Source organism: Palaemon carinicauda, chromosome 17, assembly GCF_036898095.1.
Source record: "Palaemon carinicauda isolate YSFRI2023 chromosome 17, ASM3689809v2, whole genome shotgun sequence".
Classification (NCBI taxonomy): Eukaryota; Metazoa; Arthropoda; class Malacostraca; order Decapoda; family Palaemonidae; genus Palaemon; species Palaemon carinicauda.
The window spans coordinates 103,322,558-103,339,068 of NC_090741.1; the positions used below are offsets into that span (position 1 = coordinate 103,322,558).

At 42.6% G+C, this 16,511-nt stretch overlaps 1 protein-coding gene across 1 annotated transcript in view; it reads right to left on the reverse strand.

Annotated features, from left to right (window-relative positions):
- Positions 1 to 10,356: 10,356 nt before the first annotated feature.
- Positions 10,357 to 16,511, reverse strand: part of LOC137656496 (endonuclease G, mitochondrial-like) — a 79,781-nt gene continuing 73,626 nt past the window's right edge. The window contains exon 7 of the mRNA XM_068390671.1: positions 10,357 to 11,516. Coding sequence (XP_068246772.1) covers positions 11,412 to 11,516 — 105 coding nt within the window. The 3' untranslated portion in view covers positions 10,357 to 11,411. The remainder of the gene's footprint in view (positions 11,517 to 16,511) is intronic.

The window sequence follows — 16,511 nt, forward strand, 5'->3', positions numbered from 1 at the left end:
GGACACACCTGATGACTTATAAAATAAAATTGCCGCCTAGTAACGAAGGTCGGCAAGCCATAACGATACGTAACTGATATCGGCCCTAAAAATGAACCACGAGGGTTCTAAACGCTAAATAATGAATATCCACAATAACAAATAACATTTAATTAATAATAAAAATAATACACATAGTAACACTGCGAGTGAAACTAAAAGCTCTCAAAACAGGAGTACCAACTGTAAGCGGAATCAAGCAAGATCGATATGAACGAAGAGAATAAACTCCTATAATTTAAATATTAAACGATCTAGAATGCTCAAAACACAGCAAAACATAGCTTGGTACTTAACTTAGACGGTGTCTCCTGGGAAACCGACGAAGAAGCCATAATCCAGTGGAAAATAAGCGAAATACGAGAGCACAACAAAAAAGCGGGTTATAACACAGGCGTGCTAAAAGGAGTTGGGTTCTGAGCAGATGCAGAGTTGGTGGTGCCGAGTGAGGTTGAACGGCTCTCCTCTATTGGGGTCTTTGTCGTGGATGAATCTAAATAGTGCGGGACCTCTGGATTATACGACCAATTTTATACCGACACCAATAGGTGAGCGAGCTAGTTAACCTAGCACTCCTTCACATTTTTTCTCTGGTATATTTAGCAGTAAATTACCTAAGAATAAGTGCTAAATGGAGCTTATTCACTGGGCGGCACAGGTTCGAGCCCAGAATGATATTTTGATTATAAAATAAATTTTTGAATATACTTACCCGGTGAATATATAGCTGCAACTCTGTTGCTCGACAGACAACTCTACGGAAAAACTCGCCAGCAATCGATACACAGGTTGCGGGTGTGCCCAACAGCGCCATCTGTCGACCAGATACCCAGCTCTTATGTAAACAAAGACTCAATTTTCTCCTCGTCCCACTGCGTCTCTATTGGGGAGGAAGGGAGGGTCATTTAATTTATATTCACCGGGTAAGTATATTCAAAAATTTATTTTATAATCAAAATATCATTTTTAAATATTTAACTTAGCCGGTGAATATATAGCTGATTCACACCCAGGATGGTGGGTAGAGACCAGTAATATATGTTTACATTTTATGAGCTAAGAGTTTTTCATTTCATTTTAGAAGTTATCAAAATAACAAAAACAAAATAAATAGGTACCTGGTAAGGAAGTCGACTTGAACAATTACTCTGCCTTTTAAGTACGTCTTCCTTACGGAGCCTCGCGATCCTCTTAGGATGCTGATCGACCCCTAGGAGCTGAAGTATCAAGGGTTGCAACCCATACAACAGGATCTCATCAAACCCCTAATCTAGGCGCTCTCAAGAAATGACTTTGACCACCCACCAAATCAACCAGGATGCGAAAGGCTTCTTAGCCTTCCGGACAACCCATAACAAAACAACATTTCAAGAGACAGATTAAAAGGATAAGGAATTAGGGAATTGTAGTGGTTGAGCCCTCACCCACTACTGCACTCGCTGCTACGAATGGTCCCAGTGTGTAGCAGTTCTCATAAAGAGACTGGACATCTTTCAAGTAAAATGACGCGAACACTGACTTGCTTCTCCAATAGGTTGCGTCCATTATACTTTGCAGAGATCTATTTTGCTTAAAAGCCACGGAAGTTGTTACAGCTCTAACTTTGTGCGTCTTCACCTTAAGCAAAGTTCGGTCTTCCTCACTCAGATGTGAATGAGCTTCTCGTATTAACAATCTGATAAAGTCTGACCAAGCATTCTTTTACATAGGCAAAGATGGTTTCTTAACTGAACACCATAAAGCTTCAGATTGGCCTCGTAAAGGTTTAGTACGCTTTAAATAGAACTTAAGAGCTCTAACAGGGCATAAGACTCTTTCTAGTTCATTGCCTACGATCTCCGATAAGCTGGGAATATCGAAAGATTTAGGCCAAGGCCGAGAAGGCAGCTCATTTTTGGCTAGAAAACCAAGTTGCAGCGAACAAGTGGCTTTTTCCGACGAAAATCCGATGTTCTTGCTGAAGGCATGAATCTCACTGACTCTTTTAGCCGAGGCTAAGCATACCAGGAAAAGAGTCTTAAGAGTGAGATCTTTCAGGGAGGCTGATTGTAACGGCTCCAACCTGTCTGACATGAAGAATCTTAGTACCACGTCTAAATTCCATCCAGGGGTAGCCAAACGACGCTCCTTGGTGGTCTCAAAAGACTTAAGGAGGTCTTGTAGATCTTTATTGTTGGAAAGATCTAAGCCTCTATGCCGGAAGACCGATGCCAACATGCTTCTGTAGCCCTTGATAGTGGGAGCTGAAAGGGATCGCCCTTTTCTCAGGTATAAGAGAAAATCAGCTATTTGAGCTACAGAGGTACTGGTCGAGGATACAGAAACTGACTTGCACCAGTCTCGGAAGACTTCCCACTTCGATTGGTAGACTCTAATGGAAGACGCTCTCCTTGCTCTAGCAATCGCACTGGCTGCTTCCTTCGAAAAGCCTCTAGCTCTCGAGAGTCTTTCGATAGTCTGAAGGCAGTCAGACGAAGAGCGTGGAGGCTTTGGAGTACCTTCTTTACGTGTGGCTGACGTAGAAGGTCTACCCTTAGAGGAAGACTACTGAGAACGTCTACTAACCATCGAAGTATCTCGGTGAACCATTCTCTCGCGGGCCAGAGGAAGCAACTAACGTCAACCTTGTCCCTTCGTGAGAGGCGAACTTCTGCAGTACCTTGTTGACAATCTTGAACGGTGGGAATGCGTAGAGATCCAGATGTGACCAATCTAGGAGGAAAGCATCTATATGTATTGCTGCTGGGTCCGGGACTGGAGAGCAATAGATTGGAAGCCTCTTGGTCAGCGAGGTTGCAAAGAGATCTATGGATGGTTTACCCCAAGTGGCCCAAAGTCTCTTGCACACATCCTTGTGGAGGGTCCATTCGTTGGAATTACTTGCCCTTTCCGACTGAGACAATCTGCTATGACGTTCAAGTCGCCTTGGATGAATCTCGTTACTAGGGAGATGTCTTGACCTTTTGACCAGATGAGCAGGTCACTTGCGATCTCGTACAACGTCAGTGAGTGGGTACCTCCTTGTTTGGAGATGTACGCCAAGGCCGTGGTGTTGTCCGAGTTAACTTCCACCACTTTGCCTCGAAGGAGAGACTTGAAGCTTTTCAAGGCCAGATGTACTGCCAACAGCTCCTTGCAGTTGATATGCATGCTCCTCTGACTCGAGTTCCACAGTCCTGAGCATTCCCGACCGTCTAGTGTCGCGCCCCAGCCCACGTCCGATGCGTCCGAGAAGAGAACGTGGTTGGGAGTCTGAACAGCCAGGGGAAGACCCTCTCTTAGGTTGAAATTGTCCTTCCACCAAGTCAGACAAGACTTTATCTTTTCGGAAACCGGGATCGAGACCGCTTCTAGCGTCTTGTCCTTTTCCCAGTGAAAAGCTAGATGGTATTGAAGAGGATGGAGGTGTAGTCTTCCTAGTGACACAAATTGTTCCACGGATGACAGCGTCCCTACCAGACTCATCCACAGCCTGACTGAGCAGCGTTCCTTCTTCAGCATCTTCTGGATGGATAGCAGGGCTTGATCTATTCTGGGGGCTGATCGTCTTGTTGTTCAGCAACGTCCTCATCAGAGGGTTCCTCATCCGAAAACAGATGAGGAAACGGCAACTGAGTGGGCAACGTCTGGCTCGCTGAGTCCGGTCGCACTGGTGCATGCGTGACAGAGCCGGACGCAACATCATGGAACTGCTGCACAGTCTGTGAACTGTCAACAACCATGGGTGCGCGAGGAAGCACAGCGTCAACCCGAGACTGCCTAGACCGCCTGGGTTGTGCAGTCAACACCCTACCGGGTTGCTGAGGTTGACGCACTGCGTCAAAACAAGTCACCTCTGCTGGTTGTTGAACGTCCTGAACGTCAACAACCACCTCCGAGCGTCGCTTAACGTCAACGTGCGGCTGGCAACCCACACTGTGTCGCATCGGTGGAGGAACCACCTCAACTGGCAGACGCGAGAAGGTTACCTCAGCGTCAACAGGGCGCACAACCGACCGGTTGGAAGGTTGTTGGCCAGAAGGTTCGGTAGCAACCTTCTCCGCATTAAAGTCCTCTATCAAGGACGCAAGCTTGGACTGCATGTCTTGCAGCAAAGCCCATTTAGGGTCTACGGGAGCAGGTGCGGCAACAGACGGGGTTAGCGACTGAGGAGGTACCGCTTTCCATCCCTGAAAGCCTTGTTTATGTATGACATAATTGTACAGCAAAACTTCAAAGGCTCGAAAACAGCTGTGAAGTTGACCTGTAAAAAACTTGGAGCGTCTCCTGGCCAGGCGCCAGGGAGAGTCTACGAGATTTGAGAAGTCTATCTGGGCAGAGGCATGAACTCCCAACCCGAGAACTTCTCTCATGTCATATCAGACTCTCGCTCTATAAGCCAGTTTAAAAGAAGGGAAAGCAAAGGCTGTATCCCCCAAACTCCTCCTGGTGATAAACCAGTCGCCTAGCCAACGTAACGCTCTCTAGGAGAGCGAGAGAGCACTAGCTTAAAAACAACGGCTTCGAAGTAGCTAGGCCTAGTGTAAGCTCTGACGTTTAGGCGAACGAGGAGCAGCAGTTACAAAAAGATCCGGACAAAGATCCTTAAAAAAATCATCATGATTTAATTAAAGTCCATAGGGGGCTAAGCAGCTTTAGGCTCCTCTCCATCTGACAGAGTCCTCAAGGGAATATCAGTAGGAGGGGGAACAGCAACTTCCTCATCTACAGGAACCTTGTCCGATAAAAGCTGAGTCTCAAGCAAGGGAGAGACCTACCGTGGTGGCAATGCTTTACAAGCAGAGTCCACACTCACTGGTGCATTAGTAGCGGACCAGAACGCAACGTCATGTAACTGCTTGACAGTCTGTGAACTGTCAACAACTGAACTGTCAACCACAACAGGTGCGTGAGGACGCACAGCGTCCACTCGAGACTGCTTTGACTGCCTAGACTGAGCAGTCAAAACAACTCTAGAATGCGGAGGTTGACGCACAGCGTCAAAACAAGTCAACTCCGATTGTGAGCGAACGTCTTGAACGTCAACAGGAGCATCAGCAAGTGGCCTAACGTCCAAATGCGGCTGAAAATCCACACGTGACCGCATCGAGTGTGGTTCTAAACAACCTGACTGACGTGACTTAGCTACGCCAACGTCAACAGTAAGCACAAAGGAACGTTAGGTTGGCTGAAAGCCAGGATATCGATGAGATAAACGGCTAGACTCAACGGACTAATCGGCAGAATAGTCTTCCATAAGGGAGGCAAGCATATTCTGCATGTCTTGCCATACAACCCATTAAGGATCAACGGAAATGGTTGTGGTAAGAGACGAGGGTAACGTCTGTGACCGCAACACTTTGCCAACAAAAAAGACTCTCGGAGTCTGTGTTACGCTTTTGTTAGGCGGCGAGCAGTTATCCGATGACTGCATAGGGTCAGAGCTGTCCTAATGGCTGTAACCAGGACGCTGGACCTGTCCTGAAAGGACTGACTTCCGCTTAAGGGCTTCGAAACCTTGTGACAGGTTTCTTATGCGAAAAGCCTTCGGATGACGAAGAGAAGAAACGTCTCTCTCGTCTTATGGTAGGGGAGATCTTGGTAAGATACACCCGATACCATAGAGGGAAAACGTCTGTTCGTTGATCAAGGCCTCTCGAACCCATAAGTCGTTCGACATTACTTCTCCCCTGGGCTTGGGAGCATGCAAGAGGTCCCGGACTAGGTGAATGACAGGCACGAACAGGCGAACCCTCGGACGCAACACTGTAACACTTTGCGCATATCACTTTATCACTTCGATTTTCTGTTTTGTACTCATTTCACTGAAATTGAAACTTTTACTGATTTCTACCTGAAACACGCAATTCTACCCTTCATTAAAAGGTAGCAATTGCGAAATCAGTCGTATAATGCAAGCTCATTAATACCAGCAAAAAACAGAAAACATATTTTAAGATAAAAAATTTCAGTGGCTGGGAAAGAGACTAAACACTAGTTCATATAAACTACGTTTTCAATCTCTCACCGCACATAGCCTGGGGACGAGAATAAAAAACTAAAAACGTTTTATCCTTCCTCCCCGTACAGAGACTAGGGACGAGAGTAACTCGAGAACAACGTTACCCGCTTGAACGGAACATTTTCTCTCCTCTCTCTTCCTCCGTCTCTATCTCTCTCTCTCATTCTCTCTTGATTTCGCACCTAAGAGAAGAGCCCAATTATATTTCGTCAAAAAAACATGTTATTTGACTAAAGGAAAAAACTGAAAGGTTTTTCAAATAAAAAGTTCCTTTAAAACAGAATTTAAAACATTTAAGCTAAGAAAGAATGAACAAAACGTCAGAATCGATTTACTCTTACTGCAAAGTGAAACCGTGATACACTCTCTCTCTCTATCGTAACGATAGAGCGCATGTTGAACGTCCTGAACGTCAACAACTGCGTAGCATAAATAAACTAAACGTTAGTTCATCTTTGAAAACAGTACGAAGACTATCAAAGAAATTCTTTCATAAAATATTACATTTAAAAAAGTTTTAAATCCTTAGCTCTTTAAAAGCTATTTACGATATAAAGGGCTCAACGTTGATTAACTTCGGTTTCCAAGTTAGGACCGCCTACTCTCAGGAAAGGTCGCATATAAACAAAACATTAAAATTTATTTTTATATGTTTATAATAAATGGAAAGTTAATCGAAGAGGCCTAATAAAGGCGGAGAGATATAAAATATATAGAGGAAAATCTTTAAATAATTTATAACGTGATAAGATAATTACTAAAAGCCTAAACACACTTCCGTCTAAGGGAAGGGTCGGCCATTTAAAAGTGAAAGAAAGTCCATACTCTCTTTGTCACCATAATTAAATCTATCCAAAACGAGTTCAAGATTTAAGATGAAGATAAAACACCTGCACAGCGAAAGCTCAAAACTAGAATATAGTACTTCACCAATTAGATGTGAAAAACTCCAGTTTAGCAACAGCGAGTAAAGTACGTCTTGTCGACACGTCGACAGAGAGAAAATTGAGTCTTTGTTTACATAAGAGCTGGGTATCTGGTCGACAGATGGCGCTGTTGGGCACACCCGCAACCTGTGTAGCGATCGCTGGCGAGTTTTTCCGTAGAGTTGTCTGTCGAGCAACAGAGTTGCAGCTATATATTCACCGGCTAAGTTAAATATTTAAAAATAAATATTTCATATATAAGCTACAAAAACTTTAACAAAACAAGAGGAAGAGAAATAAGATAGAATAGTGTGCCCAAGTGTACCCTCAAGCAAGAGAACTATACCCCAAGACAGTGAAAGACCATGGTACATAGGCTATGGCACTATCAACGACCAGAGAACAATGGTTTAATTACCAGAGAACAATGGTTTGATTTTGAAGTGTCCTTCTCCTAGAAGAGCTGCTTACCATAGCTAAAGAGTCTCTTCTACCCTTACCAAGAGTAGTTAACCCCTTGAGTGAGGAAGAATTGTTTGGTAATCTCAACGTAATCAGGTGTATGCGGACAGAGGAGAAATATGTAAAGAATAGGCCAGACTATTCGGTGTAAGTGCAGGCAAAAGGAAAATGAGCCGTAACCAAAGAGAAGGATCCAATGTAGTACTGTCTGGACAGTCAAAGGACCCTTTAACTCTCTAGCAGTAGTATCTCAATGGGTGGCTGGTGCCCTAGCCAATCTACTACCTACAAAGAACAGGTCCAGTGCACCATTATATCCTAGACCTCGCAAGGAGACGAGTCCCGAGTGACCCTAGAAGGACTGGACTGCGGCTGCTAGTCGCTCTCCGCCTGTACCTCCCAAGAGATGAGTAACAAAAACTTACTTAGACTTTAACCCTTCCCGAAACTAGCTGGGTATTGTAGTGGAGAGGGATGATAGCAATATTGACAACTCTGATGGTGCCCTTCCTCAACCAGCCATCCCTAAGACACCAAATACAGAGGAAGGTGAGTCAGATTTGATAAAAATTACTTGAATAGGCAACAACGCAGTAGAGCTGTATGCGAGTTTCAAACCAAACAAAATGAATGTTCTAGAAAACACACTCAGTTGCCAGGAGTCAGATTGTAGGATCCCAATGTTCCCTACATACCTGTGCTGTGGAAAAGCTTCTGCCTTTTTGGGTTTCACCTTTGATTAACCTGGTTGCAACTCTGTTGAAAAAGAAACTTCCAGTACAGTATTCTGGTTTCAAATTCCAGACACATTGGCAGCATTTGAGGATGCCTACCAACACCTCTAAGACAAATTAGACGTATTCCTCTTTCCACTCTACTGCCTGATTTGCCATCAACAGATTATTGACAACATCAAGTTGCAGGATCAACCTGGTGGATCCCAAGTGGCTACACGGCAAATGGTTGCAAATCTGCTGATGCTCCTCGTCGAGGTACAGAAACAACTACCTTTAAGGGTCACCCTCATCTTCAGAGGTACCACAACTCATTAGGTTCCCTTGCTCTTCAAAGTGGGACTTCTGTGATTGGTGTCATAGAAGGGATACTTCTCCAGTCATAGGCTCTCTGCAATTGTTTACCTTCATAAAGAAAAGCTCCACAATGAAAGGCTGTTGCTCAGCTTTGAGCCAGGTTTTCAGACTGAAGAGCTTAAATCTTTCCTCTTTTTGGAAATTGTGTATGATCACGAGAAGCTTCGAACCATCTTGCCCTTACGTAAAAAGCCACCAGAATGGAACATAACTCAAGTCCTCAGGTCTCTTAGAGGGCCCTGAACAAGCCCTTGAGAAGGTGTCAGATAAGGATCAGATCCTCAAGATTCTTCCGACTAACCTTGGCCTAAGTAGTGTGTAGTAAAGGTGCATGGCATATTGTATGTCACAAGTTATACTGAAGAATTTTAAGTCTCCTGCACCTTTGTTCTGGAGTTCGTAGCCAGAACTCAGAACTCAGCCATTCAGGATTCGATTTGAGTCTTCCTTCACCTCTTCGCTACAAGAAGCAACCATCAGAAATCAGGACGACTTGTTTCTGTCCTGTGAGGTCACTATGGCACTACCTGAAGATGATTTGGAGCTTCACGCCAGAGTACCAGACTTTCTCAGCACTGGAAGGGTAAAGAAGATGTTTAAGAAGATAATTTCTTTATGGATTTAAGAGATGATCAAATAGTGTTTATTCTGCAACCAGTAAGGGGACTAAAGGTCCATCCTGATCTTGAGCGCACAAAGTCAGAGGTATCGGATCTACCCTAGCTTTCAGAAAAAAACTGTTGGAGGTGCAGTCCTGAAGGCATCAGTCTAGAAACGACAAACAACACTCACTGACCACTACCTAAAGGAGTCTACCCACAGGTCCCGGGAGAACTTTACCATTGGTCCAATGGTAGCTGTAGCAAATTTACCTACCTCATGGGACACAAGGCATCTCAATAAGGATAGCAACCATGACCAAAGTCTAGAATGGGTGCAACAGTAATGTCACTATGTGCTGGATTGAACACTAGAAGTAAGCAAGCCTCAAAATCGAGTAACATTTTCCTTCATAGCAAATATTTTTTTTTTAGTAGTATTTCCCCAATCCTCACAGACAAGGGTAGGATAGGGAAAATGTATGCATACCCATTTCTCATAAATCACCATAATTTCAGACATATCCTCTTGACAGGTATAGGTTCTTTCATGAGGCCTACCAGTCACATAATTAGGGGACTAGCCTAATTCCTGCGACGTCTTTATTCGCAGACCGTTAGGAAGTTGAAAGGAGGCATCACGTCTCATTTACAGGACCTTGAGCCTTGTCAATCCGGTTAAAGTTAACTAGCCAATTTTGGTTCTATTGGCTTCCTCCTTCCTAAAGGTAAGTTGCCTATTAAAAGATGATGATTTTCATCTGGGTAGGAACAAATCGCAGATTTTTAAATAATTTTTTATTTTTCCTTAACTATACAAACCCAAGTTGCTCACGTTACACTAACCGCTTCATCCACCCCGAAAGTCCTAGGTCGAAGGGCAAAGTGAAAGCTTCACTGGATTGTCAGGTGGGGGCTTTACCCACCACCCATCAGCTACTACAACCACCTCGTTAAAACCTTAAATGGCCATTCCAGCTTCATTGAAATCACACTCCTATCAAAGAGCTTTTCCTGGAGAAGCAACGAGTAAGAGCTTTCATCAACATGAATAAAAAAAAAAAAAGAACATCTTTTTGGAAAGCAAGGAAAGAAAAATTCCTGCAATTAGCAAAATATATGATGGTAAAGTTAAAGATAACATAACAATTCACCATTAAGAAGATGAACAGCTGGTAAAAAATCATACTATTTCTAACTTTCATTATGTGACAGACAAAAGAAAATAAAATGACATACAAAGTCAAAAGAGTATTCTTTTATTTTACATTATTTACAAATCCTTTTCCCAAGTCGATAACAAGCAATGATGTAGATACAAAATGACTAGATTACTATTTACTGAAAAAAATATATAGCTTTTATTATAATAAAACTATCTATGAAATGACGTACAAAAACAAGCCGATTTGTAACTGTTATCAACTGGAAAATTCATACGAACCATTCACTGTTAACTAATATAAGTACGATACTCATAACAAGTTCTTTAAATTAACAAAATACAAACTTTTACATCTGTTTTTTTGTTCATTCATCAACATTTCATCATAGAAAATAGTCTAAGTACCTCACTTGTGTCTTTTAAACAAAATAGTGGATCTCACATTCTTCAGGGGAAAGTATTTCCCTATATAAATTATTGAACAAAGGACTTAACTGACATCACATATAATGGTCGCTTAACCATCACAAAAACTTAAAAAAAATCAGAACCTTTTTTACAATACTGTTTAACATGATTAAGTACTGTACTCAATCGTCAGTACAACCTAACGTATCATAATTTTCTCAATAAAGAAAAATAATTTATTTATAAAAGTTATACCCAAAGAAGGTAAATCATAAATAATATATCATATTATGGAGAAAATCATATCGAAACAATTGAGCAGTATTTTCTTGCATTAAAACAAAATCTTGAGATCAATGCATTAACTTATATGACATATGTTGTACAATATTATAAATGAATACAGTATCAAGCTTTGTATACTGTAAAGAACATTTTATACATGCTGTGCACTAAATTGTGCACGAGTCAAACCATTTATAAAATTCTTTTTTATAATAAAAATTAAAAAATAACATGTAATAACTGAAGTTACAAATCTCTCTAGTGGGCAACTGTGTATTTCATATTACAAGCCCTTATGAAATGCAGATATAAAAATTATTTATGAAAATTTTAACAAATTAAACCTATAAGAATCTCAACAACTTGAATTTCATCATCAAATTAAAATGGTTTTAATTCACATTAAAATTCTCAAGCAAACTTCCACCAACAAAATTAAAACCAACCAATTTTCGCCCCATTTACTTTCGCAAACTTACTTCGATTAATCCTGTCAAACATCAGGAGGCCAGAAGCTCTTTCTATCACCTCTGCAGGTACCTGAAATTGTATTGATCCAATTTGAAAAACAAAGGAGAGAACCTGGTTTACAATACCTTTAAAAAAATAGAGAAACCATACTGAGATTTTCCTAGTACTGCATGGGTTTCTTGAAATACATTTCTATAATAGATTTGTTTACCTTTCAAGGGGTACTACCCCTTTTGTCAGAAAATATCTAAGTGAAGATTTACAGCTGTGACTTTGGTATCTAATATATAAGGAAAATAGATTTTACAAAGTAATTTCATGAATTTTCAAAACAATATATGAAATATTAAGGATTTGGTACATGAAGTGAAAAACATTTTGACAAGTCATTTACATATAAAGGATTACATGTGATACAGTAATGCCAACATAAATTTTAAAATTAATTTGTATATGTTCCTACAGGAATACAAACCATCCATTAATACAAGTATACTTTTAGTAAATCTGGATATGACTTAAAACTTAACAAGGTGGCAGTAATACCAGTTAGCTGGAGAGGTGGAGAGTAAGCCACGACCCTCACCAGCCACTTACCTCCTACTTTGATTTCAGCTGCCAGATAGTAGATGTACTTCCAGCACCCTCTTCTGGCTGTTTTAATCTTTTACTTTTTCTATTAGATAATTGTGTTGGAAGATCATTGTGTGCAAGGGATCTTTAGAAGAAGGAAGGCTTTGCATTGGTTTCCCGATAACTAGCTGGAAAAGCTTTCTGTGCTAATCTATTGGAAACCTTCCTGCCTGGCGTTCTAGTCCTGCTCAAGCTCAGTACTTTCTTGTGGTGTCTGCAACCTCACCATCGAGTTGAAGATGGAGGTTTGGGAGAGCCTATAGGTCTACCAGCTGAGTCATCAGCAGCCATTGCCTGGCCCTCCCTGGTCCTAGCTTGGGTGGAGAGGTCGCTTGGGTGCTGATTTTATGTACATATGGTCAGTCTCTAGGAGATTATCCTGCTAGTTAGGACAATGTCACTTTCCCTTCCCTTCGCCATTTATGAGCGCCCTTTACAACTTAAACCTGCCGATATTCCCATTTATGTTGCTGGTAGACAGCATTCCTGTTTGGTGTTTATCCCTCGATTGTGAGGCTATATGACATCAATATAATCTGAAGGAGGTTGGGAATCCTAAAACATTGATGTGCACAGTTGGAGGAAAAGCTTTTGCTGCCGCCGAGTGCTAAGGGGATGGGCGTTGCTCTTTTTACCTTCAGTGTCTTACAGATCCCAGAAAGGTACTAAGGACGTATAACCTGGTTGTGCTGTCTCTTCTGACTATATAGAAGGCAAGCTTTTCTTTCTTCTTCTCTGCCTCATTTTCATGTCAGAGCTTTGCTGCTATTTCTTGGAGAAGAAAGTGTGGAAAATTTCATTGAAGAAGCCCAGGAAGACCCACTCAATAGGGGTTGAGTTCATGTGACTCCTGACGTTTCTCTCCCAGTAAGAGACAGTGCTGTACTAGGAACGTTCCTTCATAAGTGCCAAGAGTTCTCCCCTAGAGAGAAGAGATATCAGCACAATAAACTCTGGAGAGGAGGCTGTGTACTCAGTTCACACACACCCTTTCATTTGTGCTCCGAGACCCACTCAGACCTAGGATCCACATGCGATTAGCCTCCATGTGTTAGGACACTATTGCTAATACTGGTACTTCTCTCCTGAAGAAGAGGAAGTCATCCAAGAAAGCTCGATTGGCCACAGTTGTCTCTCCGATCGATCTCTCCCCGCTTTCACAAGGATGGTAAGTACCGCTCTGAGAACTGAACGTACCAAGAAGAACAGCATGTAATAAGAGGAGCAGTGCATATCAGGAACATACTCAACACATCGTTGTTTCAGCATACTGTATAGCGCCTTTAGTATTCGACCTCATAAGAGACCAAGTGCTTGCCCCTCCATAAGGGCGAAGAGCCCAACCTCTCCTTTTCCTTCTTCAGAGAGTTCCAGATATTTTCTAGGTAGACAACTTTACATAAGAAGTGGTAACAGATAGGGATATCACTATGCTTATGGCCATCCGGAAGCCATCAGGGTCATTCTGACGCCTGGTGTGATCTACACTCAGCTGATCAGCCAGTGAATCAGGCTGAAAGGAGGAAAGGTATAGGCATCCAGATGATCTCATGGGTGTGTACAGACATCCTCTAATACTGTCCATGGGTCTGCAATGGGGAAACAAAACACCAGGAGCTTCCTGTTAAGTCATGTGGTAAACAAGTTAATTATCATAAGTCAAGAAGACTTTCTGCTATGCAAAGGTTGTCAGGACCACTAAAATCCTTCAATCTGTCCCTGCGATTCAGTGTGTCTGCTAGTACATCCCTTTTGCCTGGAATGTATCTAGCTGACAGCTCTACATGGTACACCACCCAGATGGGAATCTGCTTTGTCACCTCGCAAAAGAGAGATGCGCATATTCTTTTCTTCTGCTGGCCACATATATGATGCAACTAGGCCACCCAGGTGTGTGCCCTATCCCTCCGACACATCTGAGAACAGTTGTATATCTGGAAGTTGGGGGGAATCTAGAGGGACTCCCTTGGTGCAGTTTTCATCGTCCAGCCACGAAGTAAGATGGGACTGTACATCAAGTTCCACTGGAAGAGGATGGCTTGGGGGATCCTTGGAGGCCTGCCAACAATCCTACAAGTACCATTACATTGACCTCTGGTGAAGAGGGCCGTGTGAAACAAGTTTGTTAGAGGAAAGGTGGGCCAGAAGACTTTGCCAAAGTCAAGTTGAAAGTACTCTCTTGGACAGATGGTTGTGCTACCTCTCTGAACTCAATGCTGCTGTATCTATCAGCATGCCCAAGTACTTCAACATCTGTTTGGGTACAAGCCACCCAGCCACCCATTGAGATACTACCACTAGAGGGATACGGAATCTTTTGACTAGCCAGACAGTACTACATTGGATCCTTCTCTCTGGTTACAGTTAATTATATCTTTGCCTACACTTAAACCAAATAGTCTGGCCTATTCTTTACATATTCTCCTCTGTCCTCATACACCTGACAACATGAGATTACCAAATTCTTCTTCACCCAAGGGGTTACTGCACTGTAATTTGTTCAGTGGACCCTTTCCTCTTGCTAAGGGTAGAAGAGACTCTTTAGCTATGGTAAGAAGCTCTTCTAGGAGAAAGACGCTCCAAAATCAAATCAATCTTCTCTAGTCTTGGGTAGTGCCATAGCCTCTGACCATGGCCTTCCACTGTCTTGGATTAGAGTTCTCTTGCTTGAGGGTACACTCGAGCACACTATTTTATCTAATTCCGCTTCCTCTTGTTTTGTTAAAGTTTATATAGTTTATATAGGAGATATTTATTCTAATGTTGTTACTCTTCTTAAAATATTTTATTTTTCCTTTCCTCACCGTGCTACTTTACCTGTTGGAGCCCCTGGGCTTATAGCATCCTGCTTTTCCAACTAGGGTTGTAGTTTAGCTAGTAATAGTAATACTTATAATAATAATGAGATTCAACATCTTCCTATTTATCATGGTCCCTAGATTGCAACAAAGGTAAGGGGATGGCCAGTATTACCCAATCGTAAGGATAAATCAACAAACATATCCAGTTCAAGTGGGCCCACCTACAAGCAGTGTGAACACTCGAGTGAATACCTCAGGAATAATATTGTATAGAGTCCGAAACATAGGGTCTTGAACTGGTTCTGGAGGATATTCACTATCCAAGATTCAGCCCATGTCTCAACAAGATTGTCCATTGGCATGACAGGCATCCTCCTTCTCATTTGAGAGGACTAAAGTCAACATCAGTGTCCCCCTCTACCTCCTAACTTTACCTCCTTTTCTGAAATGGCCAGGTTGAGGGCCTCAACAACTGTGCCTGCACATTCTCCCTTGGAGAGGAAGATGTTACGTGGTCTAAATGGAGGTATAAAGAAGGTCAAGGTACCCTTTCTCTCTTCCTCCCAACCACATCCTGTAGGGATGACTGCCACTGAAGGGTTGGCTGCATACGCCCTCAAAGATCCAGAGGTCTTGAAGGAGACTGTGCGGTGGATCAGCGTGCCCTCCGAAGTAGTATCCCACTTCTCCACCGCTGCCTGTATATGACTCCTTGGCAAGAATGACGTGGACCTTGCACCAATATATTCCGTAGCATCAGTGTTACCTCTTGACCAACTTATTTCAAGATTTAGGACCTCAAGGCATCTCTCCTCTTTAAAACACAGTTAGCCAATGGCTTACTGTCTGGTGTTCCAAAAAATGTCACTGCCTTAACACCAGACAGCACTAGTGTCCTGTAATTTTCCAAAGAGTTATGGGATGATTATCCCCATCACCTTAGTGAAGTGTGTCATGAGACCTGACCACTGGTTGAGCCATAAGACTGCTTGGAAGCCAGCCACGGCAGAAGACTCCATGGCTGCCAACTCAGAAGCCAAGAAGGATAAGCCTTCTCATCTGTCTCTCCAAGGCGAGATCTCCACATGTGCGTACAGCTTTGAGTGTTTGAAGGGGCAGGATTTTGTTGGACCAACTGGAAACAAGAGTTCTCATATTCAAAGACCTGATCATCAACTCAATCCAGGACAAAATTAGCAAGATCTGATCATGGAAACTAAAGACCTTCACCAAAGTGCTGATCATTAACCCAAGGTCCTACCTGAAAATGGCATCATGGTAACCACACCCAATTCATTGCACTAATGAATGAGTGCAAGAACCCCCACAAATGAGCAATCAAATTCAGGATTTTCGGCTTCTAGACTAAGGCCAGAAACCTTTGGGGAAAGAGAATCCTTCATACCCTCAACCTCAGAAAGTTGCTCCTGAGAGCAACTCCCTTCTTGAATAAGTGTTCTGATGCAAGGACAGAACCTGTAATGTAATTGGGGGCTGTGAGGAAAATCACAGAAGTGGTGAAGAATAAGCCTTGGCTGCAACACTTGGCCGCAGCTACCCAGCCACTGACAGTGATATCCCTGAGAGATGACATCTTTTCACTTCCAGATACCAAAGTATTCCAGTCAGT